At 35.4% G+C, this 12,291-nt stretch overlaps 2 protein-coding genes across 3 annotated transcripts; one reads left to right on the top strand and one right to left on the bottom strand.

The window, feature by feature from the left end:
• The first annotated feature begins 1,328 nt into the window (after positions 1–1,328).
• Positions 1,329–3,491, top strand: LOC125193696 (agamous-like MADS-box protein AGL104). Its single transcript, XM_048091555.1, has 7 exons — positions 1,329–1,513; positions 1,797–1,850; positions 1,954–1,972; positions 2,507–2,568; positions 2,661–2,760; positions 3,363–3,413; positions 3,480–3,491. The coding sequence occupies exons 1-7, from the start codon at positions 1,329–1,331 to the stop codon at positions 3,489–3,491; spliced, it is 483 nt and encodes a 160-aa protein (XP_047947512.1).
• A 4,703-nt stretch (positions 3,492–8,194) lies between these two features.
• On the bottom strand, positions 8,195–11,838 carry LOC125211520 (homeobox-leucine zipper protein HAT5-like). 2 transcript variants are annotated; one of them, XM_048111353.1, is made up of 5 exons: positions 11,380–11,838; positions 10,456–10,850; positions 10,154–10,364; positions 8,342–8,512; positions 8,195–8,253 (listed from the first exon to the last, which is right to left on the bottom strand). In XM_048111353.1, the coding sequence occupies exons 1-5, from the start codon at positions 11,495–11,497 to the stop codon at positions 8,210–8,212; spliced, it is 939 nt and encodes a 312-aa protein (XP_047967310.1). In that variant the 5' UTR covers positions 11,498–11,838; the 3' UTR covers positions 8,195–8,209. The 2 variants fall into 2 exon arrangements, with proteins under 2 accessions (XP_047967310.1, XP_047967318.1); XM_048111361.1 differs by lacking the exons at positions 8,195–8,253; positions 8,342–8,512 and adding an exon at positions 9,721–10,070 and having other exon boundaries at positions 11,380–11,833.
• Positions 11,839–12,291: the final 453 nt, after the last annotated feature.

Below are 12,291 nucleotides of genomic sequence, written 5' to 3'. Positions count from 1 at the left end.
CCATATTGCATTAAATTTTATACTCATGCATTTAATATAGATACAAAGGTTGTACTGAAAAAATATGTGTAATTGATTCAAATGCTTATTTATTAATAATGTTTATGTGTGCTTGAATAATGATTTTACTAGTAATGCACAAATAATAAACAAAAAAAAACATATTTATACCCTTTGAAAGATAGAAAATAATATTTACGAAATTCACATGAAATAAAGCCGTTGGAAAACCCCTCTCACATTTAAATTTCATGTTTAAAACCAAGTGCTATACAAATCTAGTTTTGGTTTTTCAATATTGTATATTTAATTACAATCAATTAAAAATTATATTTTTCTCCAAAAAGAAATATTAAAAAACTAGTTAAGCAACACTTATCAACCAAATCTCAATAACACAACCAAAGCAAATTCCCTCAAATACACTCGTATAGCGCATTTATACTATGGCTTAGCTTAACATTTATTTCATTTGGTCATACATACTCTATAGGCTAATTTCATTGAGTGATGCTAAATGGTCTTATTATAGCTGGCATATTTTGCTTTTTAATGTAGATAACTGGATCACACTAATCAAATTTAATGCACCTAGAAAGTATAGGCTATTTAGGACTATTCTACCCTTTACTTAAAATGTGATACTGTATGATAATTTAAAAATTAACAATCTTTGTTAATAGTGAGGTGTGAAATAATATGGTACTATACAAATCAATGTGTAAGAAATAGTAAGTCAATAATATGAATAGTATAGTACAAATTTACAATTCATCATCAGTTAAGGAGACCTTAGATTCAATCGAATTTACATTTCCTTATTGAGCTCTATTTAAATAAATTTGAATTTTGATCAACTGAATCAAGCCCCCAATGGATAATGTGAAACTAATTGTAATACCTCAATTATATATGCGAACTACTGTAAAAAAAATAAGTACTAATATAAATTAAACTAAATTAGTAAAAAATAAAAACAAGATTACGCATAATATAGTAAAATGTAACTGAATAGCAAATTATTATAAAATTAGAAACATAAAATCAAATAATATAAGAATTGAAAAGGGAATTATAATTCAGTAGAAAGGGTAATAATGTCAATTTATTTGAGCATTAAATAATACAATGAAATTATTACTATTCATCTCTTCAACATTTACTAAAATACCATTTCTAGCCCATAATGTGGCTGTATAGATTTACCCTTTTATTTGCATAAAACGCTACAAAAATCACATTGGTCTTCACATTTTGTTATCTTCCTCATCCTCCTTTTCTAGGTCTTCCCCATCTCTTTCTTCTTTTTCGTCAGTGACTCTCCTACCATGGGACGGAAGAAGCTCTCCATGAGGCTGATCGAAAACCCCACCTCCCGACAACTCACTTATACTAAGCGCAAGGAGGGCATCATCAAGAAAGCCGGCGAGCTTGCAGTGCTGTGTGACACCGACGTCGCCCTCATCATGTTTGCACCGTCTGGCCACCTTGCTAGCTTCGCTAGCAATGGAAGGTTTTCATCTTTTTTTTTTCTTTTTTTTTATGTTAATTGCAAGAAAAAAAATGCTAAAAATGGAGTTAGGTTGAAGATATTAGTAGGATCACGTATCTAGCCAACGAGGTAAAATTAGTGCTTGCCTATTAGAAACAAAATTTAGTAAGAAGATTTAGGGTAACGAGAAAATGACTTTCAAATCTGAATAGTTTTAAAAGTGAGAAAAGATTTACAATTTTATAGATCTATGTGTATTTGTACATGGTGTTACAATTGAACTATTTTTTTTTTTTACTTGCAGAACTGAGGATATACTACTTCGATTTGTTGACAGGCCAGATGAGCTTAGAGGAGGGTATGTTGTTGTTAGGTTTTCCATTTATTAATTTTTTTCGTAAAATACATTTCTTTTCTTTAATTTTTTAAAAGTTTCCTTGCAGTTTGTGTTTCCATTGCAGGCCTATCAATCACCAAGAGGTACATACAGATTTCCCACGCTTTCAAAAATTATATTATTTCAATTGAAGAATTCATCTGTTTTTATTATTAGTATGGACAAATAAATTTTATTTTGTAGTTTTTGTCTCAAAAACTGAAACAATTGAAGTATGAAGGTGAAATGCTGGAGAAGATAGCAGTGTAAGGACACTTTGATAAGTTTAAAAGGAAATATTTTTCTCACAAAACAGAAATTATTGTTATTTTTAATGATATTCTTTCGTTTCTTGACATGGATCTTCATTCACCTGCTAATTTGCTGGTCAAACAAGTTCAGTATTGAGGTAAATAATACAAACTATTTACACATGCTTCAATTCAATTTAAATCGAAATTTAATTGTTTATATATCATTTTATGTGTGTCTGTGGTCTTCTTCTGAGTATTTAAATTTACTCTTCAATAAATTTCATTTAATTATAAAATATCCTACATTTTGTTTAAAATATTATTGGTGATTGTACAAAACATATTATTGGTTTAATTACATTAATTTGAATTGGCTAATTATAGGAACTTGAAGTGAAACTGGACAAACTCACTAGGAAACAACGTGAGTCTCAGGAAAAAATGAGGTAGAAATTTTTAATTTTACTAATATATATTTTCTCTTTTTTTTGTTCATAATTAAACTAATTAACTCTATTTTTTTTTTAATTATGTGCAGGTATTATGCACCTAACATTGAAAAAATCAATTCAGCTCTTGAAGCAGGAGTTTATCAACAATTTCTTACAACTGCTATTCAACGTATCCAGACATCAAAGGTAAGAATTGTCAATTATAATATCAATTTTTACTGATATCCGAAATCAGTCAAAGGATTTTTCATTAAATATTTCATTGATTACTAGTTTCCAAAGGAATAGATATGAATAACATAATAAGGATAGGAGCAATTTCAAGTAAAGAGAAAAAGAGAAATAACTATCATATTTATTTTTTCTTTATAAAAACTTATTCTTGAATAGGAAAGATATTTAAGACGGCATTTATTATATGTCTTATTCAATTTTAAAAAAAGTAAATATGGTAGTATTTATTTTACTTTATCTCTTTTTATTTATCTTATTTTCTTAAAATTCATTACTAGTTTTTAAGAGGGTACATTTACCTTTTCTAAAAAGATAAATGAGAAATATGCATTATCAATTTGCATATTTTCCTTGGATTTGCTCTAAGAGCTAAATAAACTCGAGTGGGCAATCCAACTCTATATGATGTTAATCGAACTGAACTCAAGGATGTTTTAGTAAAAATTAATAACAAACAATGTGATATGATTTTAAAGCTACTTCATTATTGCAAGTGCTATATTTTTTCAAAATTTTTATTTGGATAATCAACTTTGCATTGATCTTGTTTGTAGGCCAAACTGCTAGGCAATCAACTTGGTCACGAAAGGACTGAAAATGTTGAGGTAACACAATATTTGATAGGAGTATATTCTTTTATTATAAAATGAACATATATGTTGCTTATTTAGTTGCTCTTATGATCGTATCAATTTTTTCAACAAATTGAAACTGACAAGAATTAGGGTTTGTAACAAAATTCTAACTTTCATGATTTTTTAATCAAATATCTAACAAAATTTAATTCGCATTTGCTTTATATATTGGCTTAGATATATGCACGTTTGTAAGGTTTTGTATTGAAGATAACCTTTCTTTTTTATGTATAGAAAGTGCAATAAACATGAGTATTTGATGCAAAGACACCTTAAATTTTCAATTTATCTATACAGACTTACCAAAGGCTCCTTTTGGTATACGAAATTGGACTTGTGGAATTGGAATCGAAGCCTTCAATTCGAAATCCGGTGTTTGATATCATAAAAATTCTTAAAATTTGGATAGAATTACAATTCCAAATCCTCCAATTCCACAATTTGAATTCTATATCAAAGGTAATGGAATTTCAAATATTTGTTAAGTTACACACACATTGCACACATTCTTACACACACTGCACACATTCACACAAATTGCACACATTCTTACACACACATTGCACACATTCTTACACACACTGCACACATTCACACAAATTGCACACATTCTTACACACATATTCACACACACTGCACACACACACTGCACACATTCTTGCACACACACGCTACACACATCACACATACACACATTCTTGAACATTGCGCGCGCACACATGCACACTCATACACACATTACATGCTGTATGTGTATTGTGAGCGGTGTAGTGTGTGTATATAGTGAGTAATGTGTGTGTGTGTGCACGCGCGTAGTGTGTTTTAGTGATAGTGTGTAGTGTGTGTGTATGCGCGCGTAGTATGTTATTAGTGTGTGTGTGTGTGTAATTTCCTAGTGCTTGTAAAATTATCAAGCCTCCTAGATCCAGCGAATCGACTAGATCACAGGGTCTAGGAACTCGCGGAACTGGAGAATCTCGGTCGTTGGATACACAGAACACTCCTTCAAAACCCTCAACCACGAATACTAAAATTTAGCACAGGGAAGTAGGGATCGATCCCACAGAGAGAGATGCGTAATAAATATGCATAGAGATCTGGAAACTATTTTTGGTTTGGCTGCTGCCACGCATTTTTGGGTTGAGGAAATTAAACTAAGTTTGGAATTGAACTCTGCTATGCTAACAGCTAGATCTAGGCAGAAATGAATATTGCATGAAAACTAAGACTAGACAATCACTGGATCTAAAGACTCTTAACTAATTTACCTAGACCAAGGAATTTAAAATGCAAGCGGGACCCAAAACTGAAAAGGCAGATACGGACGAAAAGAAAAGCTGCAGAATAACTAACTAAAGCATCAACTGAAAAAAAATAAATGACTTCATCTTCTCCGACGGACTCACAAGAACACTCGGTAAACTTAATAGGACGCGATTCAGAAGCAAACAACCAGATTTAAAACAAGCAGGTGACATACGAAAAGATAACAGAAAAAATCTACGCTACTAGACGAAGCCAAACAGAAACAGAACATAACTCTTGAAATTCATGCACAAATCTATCTCCCCTGCTCAGATCCAAAACTCGGATGCTAAATCCACTCCGGATCCAAGCATCCGACTCAAAACTCCAACCAAAAACAGCTCCATAACAACAGATTTGGATTCTCCACAGATCAACAACAACAAATACAGATCAACAATCAAACTCCCAGATCAAACACCATGTCAACAGATAAAATAGCTCAACATAAATCAACTCCAAAACAGAGGAAATGAAACCAACAGAAATGCATAGGAAATTTAAACAACATCAACAGCAGATTCGACTCCCGAAAGTGAAGTTCGAAAAAACAAGAAACAACAAACTGAAATTTAAATGATTGTATCTTCGCCCTCACGCGGACGGTGTTACGTCGGAACTACTGAACTCAAAAACGACTCCCTTAACCATCCCGAATTCCCATTTCCAAGTGTGTGTGTTTGAGCTAAGTATGAGCAAAAGTTCTCTCCCTTTTTTCGTGCTGCATACTCCTCCATTTATATGCGTTGAGGTGGGGCCCAGCGAGGTATAGATAGACCTTGTTGCCCTCAGCTATCAACTCCCTTCCTCTAGCCTTCTTTTCCTTCAGCTTTGATCAATTTCTGCTCATTTCCTCGCTAGACTGTTTCCTCCAGTATCTCCTGGATCTAGCGCTTTATCACACACCTGGCTTAATCAAACATGTTAGACCCAGCAGAAATGTGATGCTTTTCACTATATAACCAATGCATGAAATTAGCCTTATCAAACACATTTGAAGAGCGTGATCAGTGTGTTTGCTTTGTCTCTTCCTAGTGCTTGTAAAATTATCAAGCCTCCTAGATCCAGCAAATCGACTAGATCACAGGGTCTAGGAACTCGCGGAACTGGAGAATATCGGTCGTTGGATACACAGAACACTCCTTCAAAACCCTCAACCACGAATACTAAAATTTAGCACAGGGAAGTAGGGATCGATCCCACAGAGAGAGATGCGTAATAAATATGCATAGAGATCTGGAAACTATTTTTGGTTTGGCTGCTGCCACGCATTTTTGGGTTGAGGAAATTAAACTAAGTTTGGAATTGAACTATGCTATGCTAACAGCTAGATCTAGGCAGAAATGAATATTGCATGACAACTAAGACTAGACAATCACTGGATCTAAAGACTCTTAACTAATTTACCTAGACCAAGGAATTTAAAATGCAAGCGGGACCCAAAACTGAAAAGGCAGATACGGACGAAAAGAAAAGCTGCAGAATAACTAACTAAAGCATCAACTGAAAAAAAATAAATGACTTCATCTTCTCCGACGGACTCACAAGAACACTCGGTAAACTTAATAGGACGCGATTCAGAAGCAAACAACCAGATTTAAAACAAGCAGGTGACATACGAAAAGATAACAGAAAAAATCTACGCTACTAGACGAAGCCAAACAGAAACAGAACATAACTCTTGAAATTCATGCACAAATCTATCTCCCCTGCTCAGATCCAAAACTCGGATGCTAAATCCACTCCGGATCCAAGCATCCGACTCAAAACTCCAACCAAAAAACAGCTCCATAACAACAGATTTGGATTCTCCACAGATCAACAACAACAAATACAGATCAACAATCAAACTCCCAGATCAAACACCATGTCAACAGATAAAATAGCTCAACATAAATCAACTCCAAAACAGAGGAAATGAAACCAACAGAAATGCATAGGAAATTTAAACAACATCAACAGCAGATTCGACTCCCGAAAGTGAAGTTCGAAAAAACAAGAAACAACAAACTGAAATTTAAATGATTGTATCTTCGCCCTCACGCGGACGGTGTTACGTCGGAACTACTGAACTCAAAAACGACTCCCTTAACCATCCCGAATTCCCATTTCCAAGTGTGTGTGTTTGAGCTAAGTATGAGCAAAAGTTCTCTCCCTTTTTTCGTGCTGCATACTCCTCCATTTATATGCGTTGAGGTGGGGCCCAGCGAGGTATAGATAGACCTTGTTGCCCTCAGCTATCAACTCCCTTCCTCTAGCCTTCTTTTCCTTCAGCTTTGATCAATTTCTGCTCATTTCCTCGCTAGACTGTTTCCTCCAGTATCTCCTGGATCTAGCGCTTTATCACACACCTGGCTTAATCAAACATGTTAGACCCAGCAGAAATGTGATGCTTTTCACTATATAACCAATGCATGAAATTAGCCTTAATCACTCATTCCTCACCAGGGATGTTAGGACCAACTCTCTCTTAAGTCATCGCCATACCACTGAAGCGTCAGGTTATGAGAATTTTCTCCTTCTAAACTCCCCCCCTCTTTTTATTTTTTTTTTTTTTTTCCTGGACTTCGTCCAGCTTATACCTCCTTAATTTCCTGGACTTCGTCCAGCTTATACCTCCTTAATTATACTTCTTGATTTTACTTCCTCTGGACTTCGTCCAGCTTATCCCTCCAGATTATCATTTATTTTATTATCTCCTTCCTAAATTCTTCTCCTTCAGCATTCAGTGGCAGCCCAGTTACATATGTTAGCTCGAAGTTATTACAGGCTTATAACTCGCTTTTAAAGTAGGGCTTCACGACTGAGTAAGTAAAGGCGTTTTCTATCGTTCTCACTTCACTCAGATTGGCTCGGCTTGTTAACAGGACCCTATTAATATATACCGGTTTTTCGGTTTTTTTTAAATTTCAGTTTTTTCGGTTTTTGAAGTTCGGGTTTCAATTTTTTGGTTCGGTTCGATTTGGATTTTGAACTAAATTCGGTTTTTCGGGTTTGGTTCGGTTTTGGCAAAAAACCGAACCGAAACCCGAATGCCCATCCGGATTGTGCATGTTGTACTCGAGAAGGGGAACAAATGAGCAGGGAAATTTAAAGTATAACTAAACAAAAACATGGAAACGTCAGTGCGCAACGAGTCATCGGAAAAACATGACTACATGTTTGACCACATGATTTGTAAATGCTAGTCATCAGAAAAACTTAAAAGGTCGATATGGTTATCATAAGGCATCAGTTCAATCTGCATTCCAAATTTCTTCATGTGAAGAATATAAGAGTTCCAAGATAGTACAAATGCTAGTATTCAAACCAATAAATATCTCAGAGCTTTTTCAAAGAAGCAATATGAGGTGGAGCTACAAGGCTCTTTCCCAATATCTCAATGTGCTCCAACTCTTTCATGTCCCATATTTGTACCGGTGCATAGGATGGATCTCGGCAATGTCTAATATTATCGTTACTCAAAAGTTGAAAAGTTTGGATATAGATAGTTGCAGGGAGTTCTCTGTTGCAAGTTAGGGAAATATACTTTAGTTGGATAGTGACTAAATTTGTATTGGGAAAGTATAGAAACGCGTAAGAGCATCTATTACTTTTAGCAACATAAAATTTTACAGCAATGGGGATTGGATATTGGTCTGATAATCCAAGCATCTTTGAGTTGGTTCCATGAAAACCAATGATAAGGAAATAGGTTCGTCTTGAGGCATTCTCTACTTCGTATATGTAGGTAGCTCTTCTGCATATCCTCGGACCTCGAGTGGCTGGATCAAGGAATGAACATCATTCTATGTTGTAACAAAATAGAGCAATTGTGTAATTGAGACAAACAGAAATATAAAGAGATACATATATACGTGGTTCACCAACGTTGTGTTGCCTACGTCCACCGGCAAGAACGGAGAACAAATTGTATTTAGATTATGTTTTTCAGATTACAAACTTATGTGCCCTACTTCTATATAAATAGGTACATGAGACGGGCTATACCCAATATGACAATTAGGATCCAAAACAGAAACATAGGGATGTCAATTGGGCTAACCCGCTCGGGTTCGGGCCAATCCACTCGGGTTGTCGGGCTATTTGGGTGCGGGTTATTCGGGCTGTGAATTTTTCGGGTTATAAATTTTCGGCTCTAACCCTAAATCTTCGGGTTTCGAGCTAACCCATGGGCTATTCGGGTCAATAGTAATCTTATATGTTACTTTCTATCCAATCCAATATTCTAAATTATTAAAAAGCAGATTGTCACAAATAGTAAAGTATTATCAAAGTGATCAAGAGAAAGAAAATAATAGCAATTGAAAATTGAAACAAAATAGATAAACATATCGTTTAATTAATAGCACATATGAATCTGACTACAATTAAATGGAAATCATGCATTTCATATAACCCTAACTTTCAATTTGAAAGAGAAGACATAATTACCATATATTCTTCATATCAATGTTGTATTTAATATTTATATTACCAAATATATTTCATATAAGTATATAATTCAAAATTTTAATTATATTTTTATATTAAATGCTCAACCCATGGGCTAACCCGCAACCCACCGGGCCAGCCCGCATAACCCGCCGACCCGAACAAATTAGTATGTAGATTATGCTTCTGAATATGGGTTACAAACTTATGTGCCCTACTTCTATATAAATAGGTACATGAGACGGGCTATACCCAATATGACAATTAGGATCCAAAACAGAAACATAGCATAGCGTCAGGCCCCATTTGACTAGCGGCAAACAGTACAGATTCAAGGCATACTAACATTCTCCAAATCAATGGAGACAATCTCTGGAATAGTTTCAGATTGAATATGTGATCGAAGGAGTGAAAAAAGTTGTAAGAGAAAGCACAGCTCCATAAACCGTCATTGTGTGTATGTTTCATTTTATTGGTTTCGTATTTTATTTCATGGAGTATCTTATTGTATTATCAATATGAATGTCAAGTCCTCTTCTGACTCAAACAAGCAATCAACATCATTCACATATTTTTCACTGAAGTAGTAACTAAAACATGATACTACATAGAACAACAAAAGCTTGAAACAAACCTATATCTTCACATAAAGCCATTTAGACATGGCCTGACTATTGACTGAGGGAGCCTGGATTTGTTACAACACTCACTTATTACTTACTACCAAATACTCAAAAGACTTATACATAAAGAGTCAAAAAGTTCGTAGACAAGAACTTAATACTACCAGAAATTGAAGGCGTGATCTTCGACAGAAAATCCATAGCCACAGGAAGTCGCGTGAGGGTGACAATACACATCTTCGGTCTTAGGAAAGACATAAGCACGCTGTAGCAATTCCTCGTTCAAGCAAACTTCTTCGTGAAGTGATAAAACAGACTTACTGTGATCAAAGTCATGAGAAGACTCACCTGATTCGACAAACAGAGAATGATGTCTCAACCGGGGACTGTCTTCATTGGCCGCATCACTTCTCGTTGAGCTTTGCTCGTCATTCGTAAAACCTTTATGCTCTTCATTGGCAGAAGTTGGCATTGCTTCTGATAGTTCCTTAGTGTACGATTCTCCTGAGCTCACGTGCTCCACATCTTGAGCCATCGCGTCGTGTGTGAGGTGAAGCACCTGGTAAGAATATAGCAACATCACAGATATGAGCATAAGGAAAGCAAGAATAGCAATTGGAATCAATTTTTGAGAATGAGTTTCCCATTACCTCAGCTTTTAGCTTCTCATTTTCTTTAAGGAGGTAATCATAGTCCATTTTCAAGGTCTTGTAGCTTGAATGCAGCGTCTCGTATTCTGTTTCGAGATGCTTTGTCTTGCAACGAGCCCTGCGGTTCTGGAACCACACTGCAATCTGACGAGGCTGCAGACCAAGCTCGTTTGCCAGTTGAAGTTTCCTCTCTGGCTCGAGTTTGTTCTCAACGTCAAAACTTCTCTCGAGAAACTGGACTTGATGCACCGAGAGCCTCCTCTTCTTCTCCGGTTGGCTAAAATAGTCATCCAAGTATTCGTCCCCGTTCTCCTGCATCTCAAACGATTGATAGAACGAGTTTCCTGATCCATTATCCCTGCCAACAGCTCCAAAACTCACCATCGCTCCCGGCCCTGCGAAAGAAGGAAATTCCACTCACACTATCAAATAAACATACATCAAATGCCAACAATAAAGAAAATACTATCTCAAACAGCTATAAAATGGTGATTTCATAGATATCTTGAATCGTTTCCAAGTGATGAATTGGTTTCACCAGATAAAGATATTCATCATCGACTTGGGCTTGCTCTGATATCATATTAGAAACTGGCTGTTCGCCGTGCCATAAGGGGGAGAATTATCCACACTTATATAGATAAGAAAAGATCATTGCCAAGTACATATGTGAGACAAATAGAGATTCTAAGTTTCTAACACATATTAAACCAAATCCAAAAAACAGAGTAACAGAAGATCAATTTAGTCTGTGTACAAACCACATGAATTACGTCCAAATATTAAGCAAAACAAACATACAAGCTAGGAACATAAATCCTTCAATAACAAGAATTCTGCTAAAACTAACACACAAATATATAAAAAATCGTATATTAACAGAACGCAACAAGAGTTTGGAGATGATGGGAAAAATTTACATACCAAGAAACGAATTTGAAGGAGCAGACGCAAACACAGAATCCAGAGGGCGAGCATGGCCGCAATATTTCATCAGATTGAGAGGAGCGCCGCCGCCGACAGATAAATCACGGCCACCCATTCAGACAAGAACAAAAAAACAAAGTTATAGACTACAGAATTCAAGAATCCGACATTTGCAGTGACAGATGTTGGTAAACAAAAACAAGGGGTAAAAGGGTTCAGAATTTGTGGCGGAAGAAGCTGGTGATGATGATGGCGGTGATATGGGAAGTGTGGGAACAGCGGTTGCTCATCTCTTTCGCGGAGTGGTTTTTGCTTGAGATAGTAACGCAGCTGGTGCAGAAGAACAAGTTTGGAAAAAAAAAAGAAAAGTGTGCGTAAAAGATTATTGGCTATTTGGGGATGCGAGAAGGCAGAGATAGCAGAGCAAGGGATATATGCTACTCCATTTTGGTGTTGTAGACTCAAACTAAAACCACTCGTGTACATCTGTGCATACAAAAATACTACTCCTAGCATAATTAAAACCCCGTCCGTACCAAAAGTATAAAATATTTTTTGTTTAGTCCATTTTTTGAAAAGTATGAAAATTTTAATTTTGAAATTTTTTTTCTCTAATAAGGCGGACTCATTCTCCACTAATAATACTTTTAAAGCTTTTTTTTTCTATCTCTATTACTTTTTTCAGTTATACATTAAAATCCGTGCTAAATCAAAAGTTCATACTTTTTTAGGACGGGGGCAGTAGTATTGAATCTTGTCATCATAATAGTATTTCCATCTCTCCCATTTAAGATTGACCACGTTCTTGAATAGTGGAATTTTAATATATACTAGTGTTAGCCCACGCGCTATGCGTGACATAAAATATTTTTGTTTTATTAATTAGATATTGTGAATAATTCAAATAAA

Source organism: Salvia hispanica, chromosome 1, assembly GCF_023119035.1.
Source record: "Salvia hispanica cultivar TCC Black 2014 chromosome 1, UniMelb_Shisp_WGS_1.0, whole genome shotgun sequence".
NCBI lineage: Eukaryota > Viridiplantae > Streptophyta > Magnoliopsida > Lamiales > Lamiaceae > Salvia > Salvia hispanica.
The sequence above is the reverse complement of the archived record's forward strand: the minus strand, read 5'-3'. Positions and strand labels throughout refer to the sequence as shown.

What these genes read in the sequence shown, in the direction of transcription:
- LOC125211520 (XM_048111353.1), bottom strand. Translation starts at nt 11,497, where the DNA reads ATGGGTGGCCGTGATTTATCTGTCGGCGGCGGCGCTCCTCTCAATCTG. An exon ending in TTCTCTGTTTGTCGAATCAG is followed by an intron (nt 8,513 to 10,153) that starts GTGAGTCTTCTC and finishes TCCTTGATCCAG; the next exon opens with CCACTCGAGGTCCGAGGATA. An exon ending in AAAATTTTATGTTGCTAAAA is followed by an intron (nt 8,254 to 8,341) that starts GTAATAGATGCT and finishes AACTTGCAACAG; the next exon opens with AGAACTCCCTGCAACTATCT.
- LOC125193696 (XM_048091555.1), top strand. Translation starts at nt 1,329, where the DNA reads ATGGGACGGAAGAAGCTCTCCATGAGGCTGATCGAAAACCCCACCTCC. An exon ending in AGCTTCGCTAGCAATGGAAG is followed by an intron (nt 1,514 to 1,796) that starts GTTTTCATCTTT and finishes TTTTACTTGCAG; the next exon opens with AACTGAGGATATACTACTTC. An exon ending in GAGTCTCAGGAAAAAATGAG is followed by an intron (nt 2,569 to 2,660) that starts GTAGAAATTTTT and finishes AATTATGTGCAG; the next exon opens with GTATTATGCACCTAACATTG.